Source organism: Canis aureus, chromosome 34 (assembly GCF_053574225.1).
Source record: "Canis aureus isolate CA01 chromosome 34, VMU_Caureus_v.1.0, whole genome shotgun sequence".
Taxonomy (NCBI): domain Eukaryota; kingdom Metazoa; phylum Chordata; class Mammalia; order Carnivora; family Canidae; genus Canis; species Canis aureus.
Window position 1 is genome coordinate 29,870,582 of NC_135644.1, and position 25,412 is coordinate 29,895,993.

A 25,412-nucleotide genomic window follows, 5' to 3' on the forward strand; every position below is an offset into this window, starting at 1 on the left:
ATTACTTTATGTTATAGAAGACCTAGAATCAGCCGACGTAAAGAGGTTTTCCTACTGGCCTTGAAGACACACACTGCCTGTTTGGGAGGGCCAGCCTAGCAGGGGGACTGGGGAAGTATTCCCTTCTGCTGCTGAGAGCAACGCCTGGCGGAGAGCCAACGGGAAAAAAAAGCTACACACCAAAAAGCAAAATGATGGAAGCTCAGTTCTCCAACCAAAAGGGACTAAAATCCACCAATAACCAGGAAGCTTGGAAGGGGACCCTGAGCCTCCAGTGAGGTGTCAGCTCTGGCCAACACTGATTTTAGTTCTGCGAGACCTACATTGGACCTGAATTAGACTTAGGGAACTGTGAGATAATAATTTTGTGTTCTTGTAAGACACCAAATTTGTGGTGTCTTGCTCTACAGCGATAGAAAACTGCTACAGTGCCCATTAGGAAAAAGGAAATACATACAAAAATTAGAATGATCCTTATGATGTCGTATATCTTTTCCCATGCGATGTCTCTATTGCTTATTTATTCATTCAATCGTTCATCCATCTACTTATTCAATAAATACTTTTAGGTATGTTATGCTTTAGGCATTCTCTGAACCATATAGGCTCTTCATGAAACTTTGAATTCAAAACACAAACGTTTAATTGGGTGCCAACATTTTTGTAAAGGTTTCCTCCACTATTCCAACCTGCCTTGAACTCTGTTCTCCATGTTCTCATTGCAATGATTTTCTATAACAAATTATTTTTCTCTTGATGGTATTCTCTGCTATATTTCCCCTGGTGAGATCATTCCTTAAATATTTATTCTCTAAACAATCTATCCTCACACATATAAATTGCAAAGAAAGTCAAATGGATTATTGGATAGGATAATTTCCTTCAGTCATAGGCAATTTAATACATACTTTCCCTCTATCACTATCTCATTGGGTGATACCATGGAGCACCAAGATATTTGGTCTTGGAGGTTCTTATTGATTTATGCCTGCAAATGGAAGATAGATGTAGCAGCAATAATATATACCATTCATGTGACACCTTTATAAACTAGTCTATTTGTTTTAGAATTTTTAGCCACAAATTCATGGTGAAAGACTTTGTGCCATCCTTCCTGAATATATTTTTACCGGTATTTTGGTAATGTGTCTTATCTTAAAAGGTTGCACTTACACTGTATCATTAGGCACTTCTTGGAAGTCTGGTATATGGCATTGGATAAAAATGACAAAAATGATTGAATATATAAAATATATTAAAAGCCTCAAAAGGCAAATTATAATGTCTTAGATGGCACAAAGATACACTTTCTATCAGTTACAACTGCCCCTTATCTGTAAAAGTAAATTACTCTTTAGACATAATTTAAAAAATTAGCCTCCAGATTATTACAACATTTGTACTGGCTGCGAATAAAACTAAATTTTTCTAGGTGGTTTCAAGCTTAAAGTAGTCCTTTTTATTTCTGGTGTTCCTCATTGCCGCAAACAAAGATCAGGCTCTAGTTAGTTTGCTAGTTAGTTTGCGACTGAAACACAGATTCAAGGGCAAGTAGTTTAGGAGCCAGATGATCCCAGGGAAGACTAGCAGGGGAGTAGGAAAGGAAAAAGAACTAACAAAGCACATTACAACTAGGCCCACTGTGGATAACTAGAACTTACAGCGCTGCGGCTCTCTGCTCTAGAATAAGCGGCCCCCCGAGGGGGGAAGGAGCTGGGGATAATACCCGCCGGCGCCCTCACTTTGCTCGGGGCCCTCCGGGGGGGATCAGGCCCGGGGGGGGGGGGGGGGGGGAGGGGGGGGCGGCGGGCAGAGCGGCTCTGCGGCAGGTGCTCAGGCGAAGGGTAAAGCTTCTGGCTCCGGAGGCTGGGCCGCCCGTACTGGAGAGAAAGCCCATGCCCTTTAGGGCGGCCTGCCCTGTGTTAGGCAAGAATGAAGTCATTTTAAACATATTGTTTATGGAGATAAGTTAGGCCTCATCCTATGTGTTTCTTCAATGACCTTTCAGGATAAGCATTGTATTTCCTCTCGTTACAAATGAGGAGGGGGCTTGTGTGTGTGTGTGTGTGTGTGTCTTAAAGGTTTTATGTATGTACTCATGAGAGACACACAGAGACACAGAGAGAGGCAGAGACACAGGCAGAGGGAGAAGCAGGCTCCATGAGGGAGCCTGATGCGGGACTCGATCCTGGGTCTCCAAGATCACTCCCCGGGTCGCCGAGGGCAGGTGCTTAACGGCTGAGCCACTCAGGCATCCCCGGGCTTGAAAATGTGAAATAAATTCCCCCACTCATTCACTTTATAAAACCCGTCTCTGACATGTAGCCTATCAGCCCCCCAAATCCCACATCTTTTCACACACTTAACATTTGCTTCTTGGATATTTTTAAAAAATTAAACTCTAAAAAAGTGAAAAGAAAAGAAAAAGAAAACGTTTCTAGCCTATTCAGATTTCACTGTTTTTCCAAAAAGAGTCCATTTGATCCCATGTTCATTTTTTTCCAGGATCTCATCTGATACCACATTACATTGAGTCATCATGTCTCCTCAGCCTGCTCTTACAGATGCTCAAATTCTCCTCTTTTTGATGACTTTGACAGTTTTGAGGAGCACTGGTTAGGTATTTTATAGAATGTCCCTAAGTTTGGGTTTGTCCAATCTTTATCTTGTGGTTAGAATGCTTTTGAGAGGAAGACCATGGAGGTGAAGTGCCATTCTCATCACATCATTTCAAGGCTGCATGCTACCAACATGACTTACGATGTAGAGCCTTGCTCACTTACCCAGGGTGATATCAGCCATGTTTGTCCATTGTCGAGTCACCCACCACCACCACCACTACCAGCTTCCATGTTTTACTGTTTGAAAGCAACTCAATAGGCACAGTCCACAAGCAAGGTGGGCAAGAGAGTTGGAAGGGGGATTATCTACATAAATTATTTGGAATTCTTCTTTATAGGAGATCTCAGAGGTCAATTTTACCATGTGTCTAAAAACTTCAGTCAAAAATTGGGGGATATATCTTTAGATTAGATTTATCTGTAACACACTGAGACTCCTATCATAAATTTTGTTTGGGCCACTTGTTTCCCTGGCAAGATGAAGAAGAGGTCTCTTTAGTAGATGCAGTTATAATGTGACCATTTTTGACACATAGAAGTGGCACTTGCTCTTAGCAGTGTGTGAGACGTGGATTGAACACTGTCCATTGTGAGCTATAAAGGCCACTTTGACCATTCCTTGAAGTTACAAAGAGCATAAAATGCACCTCTGAGTTTTTCAGGCTTTTTTTTTTTTTTTTTTTTTTTTTTTTGCAAAAAACAGTGTCTCAAAAAAATTCTGCATATCCTCACTGATACACACACATTTTATACTTTTTTTAAATAAAAAGAACATTCCCTAAATCTACTTTTAAAAGTTAGCAAACTAGAAAGTTGGAGTGGAAATATACCTACCTGGTAGGTTTTCATTAGACTAAGATCCTTTATTAGAACTTGGAATGGACGCTAGGCTGTTCCTATGGTAACCTACTGAAGCTTTTTTTTCTTTAATGGAAACATCATTTCTGTATATACTACATGTAGCTTCTTGGTCTCTTTTGGATCAAGTCCTTTGATAAGAGAATAAAAGAAATGAACTGAAAGAATGTTCTATAGTCTCTCCCCACTTGTGGTGAAATTATACTTGGGTACTAAATAACAAGAATAAAAAGCCCTTTTCATCTGGGCTGTATTCACCTTGTCATTTTTAATAACACAAGTTCATGTCCAGGTATTTTCATGAGGTTGTATTAGAAACAGGTTACAAGCTCTCCTTTGACAACCTTTGCAGTCTGAAAGCTCTTTGCTCCTTTTGTCCCTTCAAATAAAAATTCCCTTGCTTGACATTTACATTCTATTATAATCTTAGCTCCTCTCCTTATAAAACTTAATGTTCTTCTCTCCTCAGTACAGACCTTCTACTCCATTTGGGCCAGTATCCTCACTGTCCTTGCATATGCTCCATTCTCCATGCCCAGCGGCAGCTTGGTGAAGCCTTCCAGACTCACCCCTGCTCTTAGCAGACCTTTTTCTGAATGGCTCCTAAGGCAAAGGCATCTAAATATATTTTTGTTTCAAACATGATTGTTTTGTATTCTCATCAAGATGGAGTATAGAGATTGTGCCTATTTATTTGTTTATATTTCATCTTATAAAAAGGTGGAAGTAGGCTTGAATAGAATTTTACATTGATATGTAACACGCCCACAGTGAGAAATGAGAGAAAAAAAACCATCTGCGTAAACAATGGTAATGTTTACAAGAATAAAAGAATCCAATATAAGGCCAATATAAATATTTTTTCCAGAGAATACTCTTAATTTCCCCTGGATGAACCATGTGTTTGGCAGTACAAAAGAAAAGAAAAACCTGTTTCACAGGAGACAACCCATTCTTCCTAATGCTCAGTGCAGTAAGAAATTCTCTTAGGGACACTTATGGAAGGCCTCCACGTCCATGAAACGAATAGCATCTTTATCAACTTCCTTATTCACAAAAAAGAGTTTGAGTTTTGGGTATATTTTCACATTCGTCTTGGTGACCATACATTGCTGGGTATATATACAGTGTTCAAGGAACTCTTGATTAACGGAGTTTTTTTTTCTTTAAACCAGTAGGTTCTGGTAACTGACAGGTTGCTCAAAATTTTCACATTGTTCTGAGACATTCTCCAGTAACATTACCTGTTACTTCTCTTCTATAAAATTTAATAACTATGGTAGAATTAAGAACTCAGTAAGATGAAGAGTATTTTAGGAACAGCAAAGCAAGTAATTAGAAGTATGGATTCTGCTTGGCTCCAGGTGAATATAAAAGTAGGCTAGCCAACTCTGTTAATTTAGAAATCACAGACATTGTTCACCTTAGAAGCTAATAAAGTAGCCTTTACTACTAGATAAAGCCAAGATGAAATTATTACCTCATCTACTATAAACTGCTTCAAATGGTAAATTCAAATAATTATTTATATCTTCAGTGAAATTTAGGCATACGTGTGGTCTAAGGGGGAAAAACAGGAGGTCATTTCAAAGGACTTTAACGTTCTTTGTATATAGTAGATTCATGCATTCACATTATCAATTTTTTAATATTAAATATACGAAAATGTCGGCAGGAAGATTACTTGAACAAGGAAATAGCTTAGAGTAATAAAGTAATAATAAGACTAAGATGTTAAGTGAAGAAGAATTATACTAAGTCAGGAGAAAAGCACTTGATAAAATGGAGAAAGGAATGAGGTTCAGAAGATTGAAATAGCGCAGAGGAGAAAAGCTCAGCTGGGACTAAATGGTTGAATGCAGTCAGGCTTATGTTGGAAATGTTAGCGGAAAGCTTGGAGTCTGTACTTAACGTGGGCTGCAGAGGAGATAAACAGGTGAGCTAAGGGAACAGACTGATGCTGCTAACATTCTTCATCTAGTAGATTTTTGTGCTAACAGCTTAGCTTTCTCAGTAAGAAAAGTTCTATTGAGGGTGTGAGATAAGAGAAGTAGTGTGTGTGTGGGTGTGTGTGTGTGTGTGTTGGGATTTTATTAAACGAGTAGTATTGTACTTTTTTCTTTCTGAGAGTGTGTGATATTTAACTTTTTAAGGGAGGTCTTAAAAAAATTCTGAGAATCCCTTAATTAAATGAATATAAACTTACCTGAATTTCCCAGAAAGCTCAAAATATTTTAACATTCAACCCTATAGAAATTTAAGGCCTGTAGAGCATAGGATGATATGATACATCATAACTAATTGATTAATAACAGAATAAATATTTCTTTTGTCCTGCTACGTACACTGATGTAACTTTGATATGGTTGTTGTTTCCCTAGATTACTTTTATTTTTTTAAAAGATTTTACTTATTTATTTGAGAGAGACAGAGGGAGGGAGAGGGAGAGGGAGACGTAGACTCCCCATTGAGCAGGGAGCCCAACTTGGGGCTCCATCCCAGGTCCCCGAGATCATGATCTGAGCCGAAGGCAGACGCTTAACCGGCTGAGCCACCCAGGAGCCCCCAAAAAAGACTTCTTGAGGACTGTTGTTCCTCTAAGTTTAGTCTGGTATCCCTCCTTGTTGCTTTCTTTATCAGGAATTACAGTAGAAATTTTTATCATTTCAACACCAGGAATAACTGAACCTTTCTGAAGGTGGCTTGTTTTTATATTATTGACACAATGAATCATATAACCAACTTCCTACTGAATAGCTAGAAAGCTCAAAGCCAAACGTGTGTCTTATTTAAAAGAATGTAGAATTTCAGGGAATTAATTGTAAGTACTTTACAGGAAAATAGTAAAATTGCTTTCTAGGTTAACTAGAGCTGCCAATTTTTCCATAGCTTTTGAAAAAAAAAATCATGTGACAGATATTAACTGTCGGTATGTAGAGATACATAAAATTACACCTAGAGGAAAAGATAAATCTAAGAAATGGCCAATATTAGTGCTCATTTTATAGGAAACCTTAAGAAACAAGTTCACAATCACTGAGTAACTCCTACCAAGGAAAGACGGAGGTTGAACACGATAGATTTGCTATTTGTTTTTATGCCAGGACACACTCTAACCAGGCAAAGTAGACAAAAATCATACCCTACGTTTAAGTTCCTGCAAATTTCAATCGCTTCCAAACTTACTAGATATTCCTTTAATATAAATAATGATGCTCTTCACTAGCTTGCCTGTATCCAGCTCATTTAAACATTTAATGAATAGTACATGCTCCTTCTTTCCTCCCAGGCCATTTCATTTCACTTGCAAATTTACCCTGGTGATTTTAATTCTATTGTGCAAACTTTACTAAAAGGGGACCAAATTAATGTAGAAAGGGCTTCTAAGTAATTATAGTACTGATAAAAATGCAAACTGTAAAGTCAATTCATTTTCGTTGGATGAATGTATTCATTACAATCTGTGAGTACATTAGAATGCATTACTAAAATAATTAAGCTTTTTCTAAGAGAGGGTCTGTATTGAGAGAATTTGTTTACTCTCAAAATTTGTTTATTGGCATAGGTTTAGATTCTTCTTAGATACAAGTAGTTACATTTTAGAGGAGGAGACATTTGTCTGAAAGTATGGATAAGACCTAATGATCTCTTCTTTACCTTGGCAGAAAACTAGGTTTTAATAAATGGCCAGCATAAGCTTCCCTAAAGGCTTGCTACCTTGAAAAATGCCTGTGAATCATTTACTACAATAAATTACATGGAATGTTTCCATATGCTTTCTAGCTCTCTCCAAATCAGTGGCACCAGGGAGAAAGAGAAACATTATAAATGCATTTGCTAAAATATGAGTATTTTTCCACCGTTTTATATTTTTGTCTTTAGAAAAAATGAGTACAATATGTATTGGGGCTGAGTTTTCACCTTTTTATTACCAAGGTTTGGGAACCCAAAGGGAAAACATTCATCACTGGATTTTTAAAAATTTTATACTGACACTTGTTATTAAAGAAAAATGGTTATTTTATAAATATTATATTAATCTAATTTGTACTTAATTATAAATATATTTTATATAAACGCTAAATAAAAAATAGTGTCAGATATAATATATGGCCAGTAAGACGAAGGTCTTTTTGCCAATTTTGATATGGGCTCCTTTAAGGTGATGTAAATATCACTTAAAAGCACCTCATTAAAAAAGAATGGTATTTTTACATCAAAAAGAGAAAGCATAAAGGCAAGCAGTGATTGAAATACATAAACTATTTAAAAGTCTGCACATCAAAATACACTAAAAACAAAATGTCATCAGAAAAAATATCTGGAACAGGTATCACAAAAGGTAATAGTCTCCATAAAATATTTTTATAAGTGGACAAGAGAGACAAGAACTCCTTCAACCACCAACGAAAATGTAAGCAAAAACAAAAGCATAAACCCGACTAGAAGATCTACACAAAGTATTGATGTCAGTTTTTGAACTGCTTAAGTGTACTGATAACATTAGAGATACGATTTAAAATAAGATAAAATGTTTCTCCCATACTAAATTGACAAAGATGAAAAACAGAACAAAGCAAAAATATAATACCCGTTTAGGGTTGTCTACTCCCATCACAATCCTGGGGGCGAGGGCTTGGAAATCAATACAAATGCAATGCACGTACTCTTGATGGGGAGTCAGCGAGATTTAGATTCAAATTGGCTTTACCTCCTAATCATATTACCAATCTCTCAGGGTTCCCATTAGACTCATGAGTAAAATCAGGATAATAATACTAGTACTTCATAGATTGTTGTGGGAATCAAAAGCAGTAATGTATGTACAATATTTATCATAGTGCCTCTTTGTAATTTAGTGATTAGTCCCATTAGACAAGTAAAACCTTAAAAAGGACAATTTGTCACTATATATTAAAAGCCTTATAATGTTGCATAAGTTTTCACTTATCAAATTTACTTCTAGACACTATTTCTAAAGAAGTAAATATGGTGCTCACTAGATTTTAGCTACAAGTTTATTTATGAGCTTCATCTGTAACAATAAAAATTCACTAATGGTACTGTGTATAAATAATAAGAGATTGACTAAATAAATTACAGTGTGTATTCATTAAAATATGCCCTGTTAAGGTTTAAGAAGTTGTTAGCCAATGGATAGCCAAAAAGAAGCTACATTATTTGTTTTTTTTTTTTTTTTTATTTATTTATGATAGTCACAGAGAGAGAGAGAGGCAGAGACATAGGCAGAGGGAGAAGCAGGCTCCATGCACCGGGAGCCCGACGTGGGATTCGATCCCGGGTCTCCAGGATCGCGCCCTGGGCCAAAGGCAGGCGCCAAACCGCTGCGCCACCCAGGGATCCCCCATTATTTGGGTTTTAAAGAATATGTCTTAAGTTTGTGAGTGGAGTAGTATGCGGTCAACACTGCAAGTAGAAAGAAAAGGATCAGTGAACTGCAGAGATGGGAAAATGCACAGAGCTTACAGGGAATAGACATAAGATATATGTCTGCAGCACACACACACACACAAACTGTTACAACATCAAGGGAGGCAATGCTGGGAAGTCAGATGAGGATGAAATTATGTGGGGTTTTGTTTATCTACATAACTAAGGAATACATAATTAAGGAATTTTTATGTTAGTAACATTGGGCAGTGGAGAATTGCTGGAGATTTTAATAAACGTTTAATTATAATGTGGCATATACAGAATGTACGTATGGAATTCCATTTGACGTGTGGAAATAATGAGGTTTTCTGACCACATAGGTGAAAGAAGACACAGGCTACAACAAAGATAGAGGCCCTAGTTAAAGAGTCTTAGCGATAGGAATCAAGATAAATTACTTTCATGCAAATATTAGGATTGGGTGACCAATCAAACTTTAGAAGTGTCTTATGTTGGGTTTCAATTTTGGATGCTTATGTGAAAGAAGAAAATGAGCACAGTCTGGAAATATTTGAGTTTGAGATGCCTGTAGAGATTCCCAATAATTAATTGGCAATAGATTCCAGAGTTCAGGAGAGAGGCTGGGGTTGAAGATACAAATCTGAGTCATAAGCATTGTAGGAGACATGGAAATGCTTTCAGGAATCAACTTCATCTTTTCAGAAGTATAGAGAAGACAATCCCATAACTTTTAGTGACATACTTTCTACCAGGAAACCGTAAGGTTTTTTCACTTATAAAAATTTATGTTCAAGTTTTAATCAAATTCCTATTTCTGCCATGCTTTTGAAAGTGTTTTATGATCACCATATTATTTGTTAATGAAAGCATTTCAAGAACAGATAGGAATGGACTTTTTCTAATTTTGTCATTATTCCTTGAGACAGAAGATTCTTATTACTAAGGTTCTAAAAGAATACCTCAAAAAAAAAGAATACCTAAAGATGATCAAATGTTGAATGTAATAATAATTCTACACTTGGTGCCTTATTTTTAAAGTATTCTTGCTACAAAAACTTCCATGCATTCTTTCATTTATGTGGCTAGTTTTTACTAGGTGCCTACCATATCCCAAGCCCTGCAGATCCTAGGCGTGAAGGGAGAATATGTTGGATATTTGAGTGTTTAAGTGTTTAAGAAAAAGATTTTCAGCAACTACTGAAAAGTAAGTTTCTTCCTGATATCTCCAAGAACATAAAAAAAAAAAAAAAATTACCAAAACTCTTGTGCAAGGAGAAATGGTTAAGAGATAATTGTCACAAGCATAAAGCACCTTCTTTTAGAAATGAAACTGAGTGGAAATGCTAAAAAACAATCTTAACATTTGTTATGGATTTTGTGTAAAAGCAGGAGTGAGAAACTTGAATATTTTATATGGGTTGGGGCTACTTTTAAAAATTTTAAACTAAATAACCATAAAAATAGATACCACTTCCATGGTAACATAAGAATAAAAATAAAAACAGGGAAGGTAGCTCTGAGAATAAATTCCTAAAATCTGTTCTTTTAAAAAGTAAGTAAAAAATGTAAATATGTCCCTAATTAGGGACCGACTAGGATTAATCATCCAAGAAATATTGAGTTCCATCAAAGTATAAGTTATAATAGGGTTTTATGTGATGGTTTAATTTTTTCACAATACACGTTAAAACAACAGGAAAGGCAATTCATTTCATTAAGCTTAACAATACTATAGGAAGTGCTGTGCGTTTACCTTGCCTCTGGCATTAGCCACTGAATGGACGCTTTTTTTTTTTTTTTCTCTTATAGAGAAAAGAGAAACAATTGAGAATAGAAATGGAAATATGTAAAGAGAATAATTAATGGCAATAGTGAGTATATGACAGGCTAGTGTTAGTTATTAAACTTTACTAATCTTTAGAGGAAAAAAAATTGGGCAAAAGTCTTTTACTCATTTTACAAATCAAATATTAAAGCTAAAAAATATGAAGTAATTTACCTTAACTGACCCAATTAATCAGGTTAGAGCAATGCTTTAAAATGATACTTTTATTTTAGTCATTTTCTCTATTTTTGTTTAATTATGAAAGTAATACATATTATACAGAAAAATGTGGGGTAAAAAGTATAGTTTCTAATTCGAACTCATTCTTCTCACCAGAAGTAACTATATTCCAGGTAGAGTTCTATTCATTTCTAACAGATTATGTTGCATCTATATAAATATAGACATTAGAGATGCTTTATAGAGAAAAATGTTCACATATATTTTTTATAAATGAGGTCATTCAAAGTAAAATCTATTCTAGATTTTTTCCCTCCTTTTAATTTTCCATGACAATACGTATAGACCTCTTTCCCTCACTGTGGTGGCTATGTACTATTCTATACTATGGATGCACCACAATTTATTTAAACATTCCTGTCTTGGTAAATATTGAATTGGGTCCATTGTTTGTGTTACAGCCAAAAGGTCTCCTGTAAACTGTCTCCTATGCATATCTGCAGACATGAGTAACTATTTATATAGATGGAAAAATACTGGGTTTAATTTCTACCTTGCCATTAAGTTGATAATGTAGGGACATTAGGATATATGCAGGTATGGGTTTTTTACTTATTGTGTGTTCACTTTATTTATGAATCCCTAAGATCGGTGTCTTTATATAATTTTGGTTACGATGACAATAACAGCATTCTATGGCAATGTCTACATAGTACTGAGGTATAAGTTTATTGTTCTAACCATGAATTCTTTCATCTATTTCCTTGATTATTAGTTATTAGTTACCTACCAAATCCCAGGCCCGTGGCCAAGTACTGTAGATGAAGAGAAGAATAAAACATAGTCCCTGCCAACAAGGTTATGGTACAGTGGAATAGTTTATTTCTGGGTATTTGAACACTTATAAATGAATAATTTATAACAATACATAATGTATTTTTTAACAGTATAATGTAATTTTCAACAGTGATGATCCAGGTGTTTTGTGTCATTTAGACAAATACAGGTCTATGACTGGTAATCTTTTTAACATGAACTATGGCAACTTAAAAAATCTATGAGGATAATTCATCTAGGTTGTCATCCTTATCATTACCTATTTTCATTTTCACCTGCATTAGAACCAAAATGATGTCATAAATAATGTGGGCTTTTGGAATTCTGTAGGTCATCATGGAGCAGATGATCGATTAACATTTTTCATAAGCTGTTGAAACACATTATGGAGACACTTCTATTTGTCCACTCAGTATCCATGGTACATAGACTGTGAGGACATTTACACATTAAGTCTAGTAAAATATTCTGTGTTTTTGTGCTAGAGGAATTCAAGTAAAGTATTTCTAGTCAAAGAGACTTAGAAGGAAGGGTGTAAAGCCTTTAGGAAATCTTGTTTTTCCTAATAAAGGGACAGTCGTGGCTACTAGAGCTCTTCTCTACCCCGATTTCTTCCTGCCTTGAATGTGGATGTGATGTCTGGAGTTTCAGCAGCCCTCATGTGATCAGCTGATGATAAGAGTTAATTTTAAGTATTGAGGAATAGAAAGAAACTTTTTGTCTTTTGACAAGTCACTGAAGACCTGAAAAATGTCAAGAGTGGACTACCTTCAGATTTCTTACTTCCATTTGTGAAAAAAATTAAACCCTCCACATTTAGTCCTCTAACAATTAAGCTTTTTGCCATTTCCAGTTAAATTCATTGGGATTCTATTGGTTTGGGTAGTAGAGGCCTCTCACATTCATTGTGAATCAGTACAAAAGCTGGACCATTTCTGAATGCTCTGCCATTATTCTCTCTAAATTGCTCCTATTTTCTTTCACAAAGTTATTTTTCTTGCTATAACTTAAAAACATTGATTTAAATATCTTTCTGCTTAAGTTGAGATTTTGGAATACAAATTAGGATTTTAATCTTTCTTTTGTTTGTTGTTTAAGAGGAAAATCTCATTTTTGAATGTTCTCTATTAAATCACACAGGTTCTATTTGAAGTATGGTGTCAAAACTCAGTAGGGTTATTGCTTTTTCTCTGTAGATTCTTGACACATTCAGCTGCATTACCAGTGCATTGCCAGTATAACCATGATGTTGTGCTACATAGAATAACTTTTACTTTCTTATTTCACTCTAATGAACTAGATTAAGAACTCACTGGTGCGTTTCTCCTCGACTTTTGAGGATAACTTGTCTACAGTGGATTAGCACCTAAAACTCTGTTATGAATTCCTACACATTCCAAATTTTGCCTCTCAAGATGGCCATGACAGCAGGGCTCCTCCACCTGAAGACCCAGAGCTAAGCAGCCTCCACATGAGTCTTCATCTGACATCCATGTGCAGAGCCACTTTCCAACATTTAAAGAGAGCACAAGAATCTTTGTTATAATATGACAGATCTCTGATAATTGGACTGCAACACACAAAAAAAGCTATCCTAGACTTTTAGTCAGCCATCAGTTTTGTTTAAATACTACATTTTTACCTCGTTCAAAGGGTATCTTCAGATACCCAAAGCAAATATATAACAGGTGTGCTTATTTGTGCATTTTAAAATTTTACTGAATCTCAGAAATTCATAGAAAACATGATATACATAAACATTGACAAAATAAATTTAGAATAATCACTAGAAATTTAGAATTAATTTCCCAATGTTGATTGGGAAAACATCGTGATTGTTGAGGGATTATTTTATACTATTTAGTTAGTAGAGCAAAATGTAGCCTTCATTTGCTCATACATGGTAAAATGAGACATGTCTAAAATATTTGGCTATCTTCATTAATTGGGCTCACTGAAAGTGTTGTCCTATTTATTAAATTGTGTGGTGCTTTCTTAAGCTTTCTTAAGATACTTGGGGTAATAAAAGAGCCAAATAAGTTCTTGATTTGAGGGCCCATTAATTTCCTAAGCTAAAACTTTATTGTTATTGGCATGTGAGTCATGTTTTACTGTGATAGTTTTCATAGCAATATTTTCCCCCAAAGATGAAGCTGATAAAAAAAAAAAGAGAGAGAGAGAAGAGTTTACCTGATTTCCTCCCATACCATGGCAGTTGAATATACCCACTTTTTCATTTTCTTTGCGGCCCATGTTGTCTAAACATTGGTTGGTTTCAACATTTCTTATCTAGAGGAAACACACAAAAACAGAAGTCAGATAGTGATTTAAATCAGAAATTCTGGGGCACCTGGGTGGCTCAGCGGTTGAGCATCTGCCTTTGGCTCGGGTATAATCCCAGGGTCCTGGGATCAAGTCCCGTGTCAGGCTCCCCACAAGGACCTGTTTCTCCCTCTACCTGTGTCTCTGCCTCTCTCCCTGCATCTCTCATGAATGAATAAATGAAATATTTTTTAAAAAATAAGAAAATCTTCCTGGTATCATCAAATTGTATATTGATAACAAGATGATACATGTTTGCAAGGAAATTTCTCCAAGAAGAGCTCATTGTTTTAAGTGTTTCTTTTTCTTTTTCTGTCTATTCTTAATTTTGTACAAATTCTGATCTCCTACTAAAGTAAATTTGAACAGCAATGGCATTGTCATTAGCAGCTAATCAAGAGGCACTCCTCATTTATAGCATGGTATCAAAGAAAGGAAATATCTACATATTACAAATTATTCTTTCCTAAATCCTTTTAAAATTAGGACATTTGCCAAATTTCTCTAAAAAAACAGTCTATTCTTGAACTCCTGTGGCAACATATGCAAAGGAATTGAAATAAATTGGTTAAATATTCAAATTTATGTGTTTTTAGACTGCCTTATTACTAGATGTTCCATCCTATGTTAATAAAGATTAATTATTGTTTATTTCTGTAAATATGTAAAACATATTCATACAATCTTTTCATTCCTAATGCCAAATGTAATGGAAAAGAGTTGACCCTAAAAAAAGCTACTGCAAGACTAAATGGCGATTTCACATTAAAAATTCCTTAAAAACAAGATTAAATTGCCAAACATAAGATGCTTGGTTTATACTCAAATACTACATTAGTTCCATAATTAATGTAATGTTAATATGTATTTGAAACACATGTAATTGCGAAAGCCATTTATTGAGTTTAAAGATGCTAAAATTACTAAATCAAGCACAAATGAATAATCAAAATGGCATTTCTAATAAATGGAATGTTTTTAAGTCTTCCTTTAGTCTAAATCCCAAGTATGTATTTATATTTGTCCATTCAGCTTCTGAAAAGTTCTTATCTCTGACTCGTTAGAACATGTATATTTTACTGTTCACTCATACATTACTTGCATATATATCTGTTTTGTTATCTATGCTTTAACCACATGTTTCTTCATATTGGCAAATGAATAAGATCAAAAACTTCTAAAGAGGATGGATTAGGTTTATGTGAATCACTCTTTTGTATGACGTAGAACCCAAAAGTCAAGTAATGGTTCCTGGAGTTGGGAAAAATGGTGTGATTTGCATTAGGGCCCCAGTCAGCAATTAGGAAGAATAGGGATTGGAATTCATACTTTGGAAGGGTTGGAAGAGCTGAGCAGAATTGTCAAGCCCTGTTTAAATGCCTTGAGATTTAGAGCAGGATTATAGATGCTTTCCTCAAGAAATCTGAGCTGCAATCCATTAGAAAGGACAGAATACATCATGAATATTAAAGAGAAAGGAGGGGCGCCTGGGTGGCTCAGTAGGTTAAGCATTGTTCTTGGTTTGGGCTCAGGTCCTGGATGGAGCCCCACCACTTCCTGTGCAGGGAATCTGCTTCTCCCTCTCCTTCTGCCCCTCCTCCTGCTTGTGCTCTCCCCCCCGCCTCTCAAATAAATACATAAATCTTTAAAGAAAATAAAGAGAAAAGATATAAGCTTCAAGAAGCAAAATCATGTGCAAGTCCCATACTGGTGGGTTTAGGTTATCTGATGTAGGTTGGTTCAGGCACTGGAGGATATGGAGACTATATCCAAAAGTTCAAGATTTTGGGGGGACCTTTAGCTCAGATAGGATTGAAAAAGGTAACAATTTATATATGATGTAGCATATCAGTCTGCCTATGCTTCGCATAATCTAATCAAGACATAACATACAGGTATATTCTTCGGTCCTTTCTATTGACTTTTCTTGTCAACATTTCATAAAAGGCAAACTTGAGAAATGATAAAATGCTGTGGATTTATTATCCTAAAAAAGTATAGAACAGTGTAATTCTATAATACTTAGGGCAATAAATATCTCACAAAGTGATTAATTCACCTTTTATGTAAGCTATGCAATGCAATCTGATTCAAATCTGAACCTCTGCTAGGTTCGTAGTACTTGAAGAGACACTAGTTAATAATTAATAGGGACTCCAGGCTGAATCATTTATAATATTTTGTCTCTTTGCTGGATGACAGATTCAAAGCCATATTCAGGCCAGTACATACCTTGACAGAAGCATTTTTAAGCATGAGGATGACCTATCAATAGCTTATTCTGGCCGCTGTGTGGAGAACAGACCAGAGGGAGGCATTAGTGAAAGCAGAGGACCACGTAAGGGGAATCTTGCAGTCCTGCCAGCTACAGATGATGGCTGCTTGAAATAGTAGGATAACAATAGAGGTAGATAGGTCAAATTTGGCATTTTTTTCTTTAAGATTGATTGATTCTTTGATTTACTTTAAAGACATAGAGATACAGAGTGTAAGTGTATGTGGGGGAGGAGCAGATGGAAAGAGCCCCAGATAGACTTGCATGGAGTTGTGGGGAAGGGGTAGCTTGATCTCAGGATGCCAAGATCATGACCTGAGCCAAAACCAAGAGCCTGACACGCAACCCACTGAGCCACCCAGAGGTCCCAAATTTGGGAAGCTTTTAAGATAGAACCGAGTAAGACTTGCAGTTGAATTGCATGTGAGCTATGACAGGGGGAAAAAGACATCAAGAAGCATTCTAAGGTTTTGCTTGAGCAAACAGCCAAATGATGTTTCTGTTTCCATTTACTGGGAAAAACATTTTGAGTTCTTGCATGTTGATAAATACATCTGTGGCCTTTCTATTGAAAATCAATTTGGTATATCTGAAATTCTTGGCTCACAATCTATTTCCTTGAGTAATATTTAAAATATTATGCTATTTACTTCCAGCACAAATAGTTGCTTTTGAAAAGTCTAATGATAATCTGGTTTTCTTTACCTTATTCTTTTTCACAAATGTCCATTTGCCTGAATGCTAAACTAATTTTTTTCTTTTCTTTAAAGTTTAATAGATTTATCACAATGCATCATAATATTGCTCATTCTGGATCACTTTTCCAGATACATAGCATTCCTTTTCAATGTGTAGTTTCCATTTTACTTTCAGGTGCATGTTCTTAAGTTATAGGTGCTCATGTTCATTTTGTTTTATGGCTTTGATTTTTCTCACTAGGAAATCCTATCATGTTGGATCTTGTTGCTTATCTCTCTATATGTCACCTTCTATTAAAAGTGAGATTAATGGGGGTTTCTGGGATTATTGACTCATGTGTTGTTTCAAATTTAGCCTTTGATTCTAAATGAATTCATTCCTTAATTTCTAAATCTTTACTGCAATTTTGGCTCTTATTTAAGAGGTAATATAAATTTTATTTATAGCATTGTTTTCTACATTTTATTATACAATTTCTTTTAGCTTGTTCTGAAATATTAGGTTATATTTTTCTTGTCCGTGAGCATAAAGCTTTGGTGTCCTTGCATTGTTTACAGAGAGATCATTCTCCTCACGTTATCTTTGTGCTTCTTGTGGCCATCCTCTCTTACTATTGCTGTTCTTATTATTCTATGAGTCCAATTCTCCTCCTCTTTTAAGAGAGAGGGTTTGATGAGGAGATCATTTCTTGCTTTTTTTAAGAGAGAAGGTTTGATGAGGAGATCATTTCTTGCTTTTCTTTTTTTGGGGGGGAATCACCTGGCATCTTTAAACTATCCAAGTCCACACATTCCCAGTTAGTTAGTAGAGGGTGTAACGTGGCCATTGGAGGTTTTAAAAATCTCCCCAGGTAATTCTAATGTGCAGCAAAGTTTAGCAACCACCATTCTGGAGGGAGGTGTGCAGTGTCTTGATATTATATGGTGACATGACAATTACAATTACTTTTCCTTTTTAAAGTAAGTTCTTTTTCAGTGGTTCCCACCTGCAAAGCTTTTAGAATATACTTCCGATTGGCCTCATCCTCATAGACTATGATCCAAATGGTCTGGAGAAGGACCAGGAGACAGTTTAAAGCTCTGCAAATGATTGGAGCGTATATTCAGGGTTAAAACCCCCTTGAGCAAGAGAACACAATAGAGTACTTGCTAGCTGGGGGCTTAGCTGTTTTGTGGATCATTCTGAAAACTCTGGGCGCTGATGGAAAGAAAAGGTGGTTTTCATAGTAAAGGTGATTCCTTCAGTATGCAGTGGGGAAGTTGAAGGGCAAACATTTCCAGCTGTCCCTGACAGGGAAGGTTCACATGGGAGACCACTTCTCACTACAAAAGTCTAGCTCTCCTGTTCCTGCACTTTTCTGAAGAGTTCAACAAAATTGCCTTCTATTTTTTGAGATCCCCTGGTTGGTTCTATTCATCGCTTATATTTTCTTTTCTTTTTTTTTAAGATTTTATTTATTTATTCATGAGAGACACAGGGAGAGGCAGAGACACAGGCAGAGGGAGAAGCAGGCTCCCTGCAAGGAGCCCGATATGGGACTGGATCCCAGGACTCTGGGGTCATGACCTGAGCCAAAGGCAGACGCTCAACTACTGAGCCACCCAGGTGCCCCCCTTTTTATCCTTTAAAAAAAAGATTTTATTTAAATTCAATTAGTTGACATATAATGTATTATTAGTTTCAGAGGTAGAGGTCAATGATCCATCAGTCTTATATATAATACCCAGTGCTCATTACATCCTTAATGTCCATCTCCCAGTTACCCTGTCCCTCTCTCCCGCACCCCTCCAGCGACCTCAGTTTGTTTCCTGTGATTGAGTGTCTTATGGTTTGTCTCCCTCTCTTATTCTGTCTTGTTTTACTTTTTCATCACTTTTGTCTTCACCTGGACTTTCCATTTTCTTTGTCCCTATTGTCTCTACCTCTTCAACTGGGCTTATTCCTTGAAGTTTCTCCTAAGAAGGAACTTCAGCTAGTGAGTTTTTAAGAATTCACAGGTCTCAGGTTGCTTAAGCCTTTCAGACATTAGAAAGGAGATTTTTCAGTGACTTACAAAGTGGATTGTGTAAAAACACCTCTCTCAGTTTCAGCTACTGTTCTCAAATTGGCCTGAAGCAATTTCTTATGAGTATCTGTTGGCAATTTGGGTGTTATCTGGGTCTCATTTCCATCGGACATCCCATCGCTTTCCTTCCATGGAGTATCCCATGGTCATGAAATTGATAGCTCGTATTTTGGGATTTGTGAGAATACTTGCCACTTAATTTTGTGGTCAGTGTTTTCTATCAATTTTTGGTTTTGCTATCTGAATGCTCTTTCTGTTTTAACTGTGTCACTGGTGCCACTCCTTTTTTTTTTTTTTTTTTTTTTGATTTCCAAAATAGACTGATTTGGGGGAAATTCATGAAAAGAATCCTGTGCTAATTTGGATATATTCTAACTATTCCACAAAGTGGTTTGGTAATTTCTGGACATGTAATATTACCTGTTCCTTAGAATATAGCAGGGGCTAAGAAGATACAAAATAGAAACTCAAGTCAAATCTGGTGAGGTTCCTAGACTTAGGATCTAGACTAAAAACAAATAGGAGTCAGTTGTTTAGGACAGCTGTCAGAATGAGATGGGGTGACTGCTACTACCATCGCCACCAATAATAATAATTAGCAATTGTAATTGTATGTGCTATGTGCTGTTCCGAGCACTTATGTGTAACAGGTAATTTATTACTTACAATCAATCTATTATCCTCATTTCATAAATGAAAACATTAAGATACAATGAAGTTAAATAATTTGTCCAAATAAGGAACGTTATTATAATCCTGACATCCAGATAAGCAGGCAGTATTTGTCAAAAAGGATGTGTGGAAGGATCCCTGGGTGGCGCAGCGGTTTGGCGCCTGCCTTTGGCCCAGGGCGCGATCCTGGAGACCCGGGATCAAATCCCACATCGGGCTCCCGGTGCGTGGAGCCTGCTTCTCCCTCTGCCTGTGTCTCTGCCTATCTCTCTCTCTCTCTGTGACTATCATAAATAAATAAATAAAATAAAATAAAAATATCACCATCATTTAAAAAAAAAAAAAAAAAAGGATGTGTGGAAGGAGCAAGAAGGATTGAGTTGTAGCCAACCAGAGTAAACATAACAATAGGTCATTCAGATAATGGGAAGATATATGGAACAAGAAACAAAAGCAGGCTAGAATCAGACGTAGGGGACCAAGTCAAGAAGACTAGATGCTGAGTGCCACACTGTTGGGCTGAGGTCATGTAAATAATTTCTGGCTATGGCCAAGATGATATCAGACACGAATAGGATGGGACATAGAATGTCAGGAACAGAAGAATCAATAGCCAACTAAAATAAATAAATAAATAAATAAATAAATAAATAAATAAATAAGACCCTTCATCTGGATAGAGACAATATCAAAAGGTTTATGTTGCCATGCACACTTAGAAGGCAAGTTAGTGTACACTGGGGTTGTTTTTAAGTCAATGAACCCAACACTATGGATATCTGCTGTATTTTCTTAAAAATATAAAAATGATCACCAATGTGTACTGACAATCTTCATCAAACAAATCTTACAACAAATTGTAAGATGTCTCTGTATCTTATTTTTTGAGATGCAAAGGATGATCTGCTTTAGGATGATCTTGTGTGGTTTTAAAATCAGAACCTTTCTAAGAATGCCCTGGAACCTCAAAGAACATTGTTTAAGCAAAAAAGTGAATTTTAAGAAAAACTTTGATCTTGTCACTGGTACCAATTATCTGACAACACGAATTACTTGGTCATGACATTAATTCTGAGAAAAATCTAGGCAAACCACTACTCATGATCTTCATTCATTAGAAGTTCCTTACAGATTCTGTTTTATGACCTGCATTCACATAAGTAGAGCACACTGGTAGATCTCAGGTCTTTTGGTTCATTCTTTAAGTTATGGTATAGTTTTGAATATGTGGCATAGGGCCAACATAGTTTTAACTTTAATTGTTGTCTGCTTTGATTCCTTTGTTTACACATAATCTTTTATTGCTTGAAAACAATTTTTAATGACATAAAATTGAGAGTATTTTTTACCACTTGTGTTTTTATGTTTGAAATCAGCAAGTCTTTTTCTAAATGTTTCTACTCAGCAGCATCCTTGGTAATGTTCTTACCGTTTACAAGTTTGTTCATTAGCTTTTGCTCCCTCTGCTGGATTATAATAGCAAGAAACAATGAGAACTCAATTTTTAAAAAGGGGCATATACTCTTCCTCACCCTCATACCTTTGCATTCCAAAACCAATATGTAAAATCCATGCTAAAGATAATAATCTAAACTTAAACTAGCTTTTTTTTTTGCTTTAATTACTCCAACACATGCTTATCCTTCAATTGCACATTATGTTACTCATTATCGTTATTTTACATATGTCAACCTCGTTTGGTTTCTCTTTACTTGAAAAGAAGAAATAGGCACATTTGCAGTGAATTCCGGTTTAATGTTAATGTTTCCATATTATAATTGCTCTAGTGAATATGCATTTAAGTATATTTTCTCTTTACCAAATTGTGCATAAATCAGAGGGATGAGTGCAAAATCTATATATTTAACAAGTCCAAGCTGACTGCTATGTATGTAGGGTTTAAAATGCCCTGTTTGGGCCTCAGGGCAGCTCAGTTGATTAAGCATCTGAGTCTTGATTTCAGCTCGGGTTATCAGGGATGTGAGCTCAAGCCCCAAGTAGGGCTCTGTGCTGGGCATGGAGTCTGCTTAGGATTCTCTCTCTCCCTCTCCCTCTGCCCCCTCCCCCATTCAGGTGCTCATTTGCTCTCTCTCAAATAAATATTAAAGAACAAAATGCCCTGATTAATGACTACAAGATCTAAAAATTCTGATTACGTGAATACTTACCCCTGTGCAACACATACACAAAGTATAGAACATTAAATGTTTTCTTTCTTTTTTTTTTTTTAAGATTTTATTTATTTATTCATGAGACACAGACAATGAGAGAGAGGCAGAGACACAGGCAGAGGGAGAAGCAGGCTCCATGCAGGGAGCCCGACATGGGACTCAATCCTGGGTCTCCAGGATCACGTCCTGGGCTGAAGGCAGCGCTAAACCACTGAGCCACCCGGGCTGCCCTAGAACATTAAACATTTTCATTTATTTTGGTGGATAACAAAAGCAAACAACAAGAACACCGGGAGAATTCAATAAATGCCTAACTGGCATATAGTTTGTAACCATTTTTGTGTGTGCCAATATCTACCTGAGTAGTGAATGTAGAATTAGTTCTAGTCTAATTCTCAGCAGTGTGAAATAAAAAATATTTTTTTTAGGTGATAAACTCACTCATTTTGTCCACAGGTGGGCTACAACAGTCTTTAAAGTTACATCCAATGAAGAGTAACATCTTTTTTCTGTACACAGGCATGTTCAGTTACCCTACGTTGAAAATCAGCTACTCAGTCCCAAAGAGTTTGTGAAATATATCGTGTGTAAAGAGAATGTGCACATTAGTGTACGTCATCTAAAACAAGGCTTCCACACTGGTTATCCTGATGAAAGATCAGGAAGGCTGTGAATCTATAAATAGATCTCCTGATTACCAACAGAGGGTAAATCTCTAAGCATCTTTGCGTCTGACTTTGGCAGTCATTGATTGGCACCCTTAATCCCTGCAGCCAAGCAGCTTCACCTGCCTATTTTTAGTTACATAAATTTGCTTTTTAACAATATTTATGGAAAACAGTAACGATATGTACCAGAACCTTAACTCACTATTATTGTTAAAGGAGACAAAAGGCAAAGGAGTTCTGAGATTGAGGAGGCAATATGAAATGCAGAGACTAATGTCTAAACATCTTCAAAGCCATATGCAAATATAAATGGTAAGCCTCTAGAGTTAAGTCACTTGGCTACAGAAATCCACTTCTCCCTGTTGCCCTACATAGCTCACAATACATTTTTTTTTCTTAAATGCTGGCTTGTCATAGGCCCCCAAATTTGAGGTCTTACAACTTTAGAATCCCATTTTTCAATGCTTGAATTTGCCTTTATATTTTCAAGATCAAAACCTGACATGTTAAATCTATATAAGCTAAAAGGCTAGGAAAGAATTTAATGCTGCAAAGAACTTGACTTCCTCATTCCATTAGGATATGCTTACTGAGCCTAAAAGGCACATGCTTCATTAAGCTACTTAAAGGTTTTAGTTCAAAGCAATTGCACAGCTTTTAACTTCCCATTGGAAATTGCATGTAATTCATGGGCTGGGTAAAGAATATTTCAATTACCTGAATAAAATTCAAACAGCAAATTAAGATACTGATATCAATAATTTTCCTAATGATTATTTTGGTGTGATCTAGGATAATGAGAAACTGATATCATATTTGCATCTTCCAATACAGCTAAGGGAGTTATAAAGAGAAATTGACAGATAAGAGCTAATATTCACCAATACACTGCAATATTACATAATAGGTTTTGAATAACATTGAAACTTGAGGAAATTATAAATTGTTAAATCCTACCAATTTCACTTTAAGTGATGAGGGCATACAAATATAAATAAATAAGTATATATATATATATATATATACACACACACACACACACAACAAAATCTTGTTAAGTAGGTTGGACACTTGATACCTCCTTGAGGCTCTATTTGCAAAGAAAAAATACCTTCATTTATAAGGAAAGATAGCTTTTTATTTTCTTCTAAAAATGGTTAATGGTAAGCAATGAGAAAAAAAAATGTTTAAATAAATGTCTGTTATCCATTAACAGTTCATTCCAAACTCATTATCAAAATGTCTGTCTTAAATTATGTATACATGACTATGCAAAATCAAATTGGGAAGTAGTGTTTGGTAAAATTGTCCTTCTGTTTCCATGGAAACAGATGCTGGATTGTATCTCTCTTTAAGGCTGGTTTTAAAGTGGAAAACTACAGCACATTAATACCCCACAAAGTTTAAAACAACACATTCTCACAGATTTAAAAAAAAAATTATTGGGGGTTTTGAAGCAGCAGTTTATATAGCATGACTATATACTTCATGTAGGACATCTTTTATTTCTCTAAATTTCTTTTTTATTTTAATTATTTATTTGGGAGAGAGAACATCGGGAGGAGTAGAAAGAGAGAGAGAGAGAGAGAGAAAGAGAATCTCTAGCAGACTTCCCACTGAGTGCAGAGCCCAATCCGGGACTTGATCTCATGGCTCTGAGATCAAGACCTGAGCCAAAATCAAGAGTCAGACACTTAACCAACTGAGCCACTCAGACGCCCCTATTTCTCTGAACTTCTTCACTATTTGTTTCTTTTTTGCTATCTCTCCTGCTCCCATTTCAGCAGAATGGCTTAAGAGCAAAGGGCTTCCCTTATTTGACTTTGCATCCTTAGCATGTAATACATAGATTCCAAATCCACTTCTTATTTAATGAAAGCATTCTTGAATAAACAAACTGTAATAATACAAGCTATTTGGGGCACTTGGGTGGCTCAGTTGGTTGAGCATCTGCCTTTGGCTCAGGGCGTGACCCCCGGGTCCTGGGATCAAGTCCCACATTGGGCTCTCTGTGGGGAGCCTGCTTCTCCCTCTTCCTGTGTCTCTGCCTCTCTCTGTGTGTCTCTCACGAATAAATAAATAAAATCTAAAAAAAAATCAATAAATAACAGAAACTATTTTGTCTTTCTAGCGATAAGAAAAAGTGAGCATTAGTATCAGACTAACATGTCTTTGAATCCTGACTTTACTAACTAGCTCAGTGACCCATGGGTGAATCACATAAAATTTCTACATATCAATTTCTATTTTAAATTGGGATCGTAACAAAACCCAAGTCATAGAGTTGAGATTTTTGAATAATATAATTGTTATAAAGCATCTAGCATAATATTTGACTTATTAAGAAATCAACAAATGGTAGCTATAATAATTACGATAACTGTTACTACTGGCACTCTACTACTTCTTGTGCTAAATGCTCTAGATCTTCAGTCATCACCACATCCCTTTATGATTATCTACACACTGCCAAAAGCTACAGAGAGAACACCTAGTGCCACTCAAGTTGTAAGCAATGAGGTCAGGATTTCAACCTTCCTCTGATTGCCTCCAAGGCCTGGAATTTTTTTAAACAACAAACTGCCTCTTCTTGGATATGTCTCAAAAACCCAGGAAGGCGCAGTCTCTTTCTTTCAAACTATTTCTGTACATTAAAATATGGCCATCTGACCTATCACAGAAGACAGCTAATTTAAAATCAGTAGGTTGTACAAAGGAATTTGCCTGCAGTATATTTTCACTTTTTCAGGAAGTCAGTTAATTAGGTTTCCCTGATTTGGTGCAAGAAACCATAAAATTGGATT

The 25,412-nt window shown here is 36.0% G+C and overlaps 1 protein-coding gene across 5 annotated transcripts in view; it reads right to left on the reverse strand.

Moving 5' to 3' along the window:
• GALNT13 (polypeptide N-acetylgalactosaminyltransferase 13) overlaps nucleotides 1–25,412 on the reverse strand; it is a 537,911-nt gene that overhangs the window by 22,265 nt on the left and 490,234 nt on the right. For all 5 annotated transcript variants that reach the window (XM_077883057.1, XM_077883055.1, XM_077883056.1 and 2 more), the window contains one exon: nucleotides 13,927–14,025. In XM_077883057.1, the coding sequence (XP_077739183.1) occupies nucleotides 13,927–14,025 (99 nt within the window). The remainder of the gene's footprint in view (nucleotides 1–13,926; nucleotides 14,026–25,412) is intronic.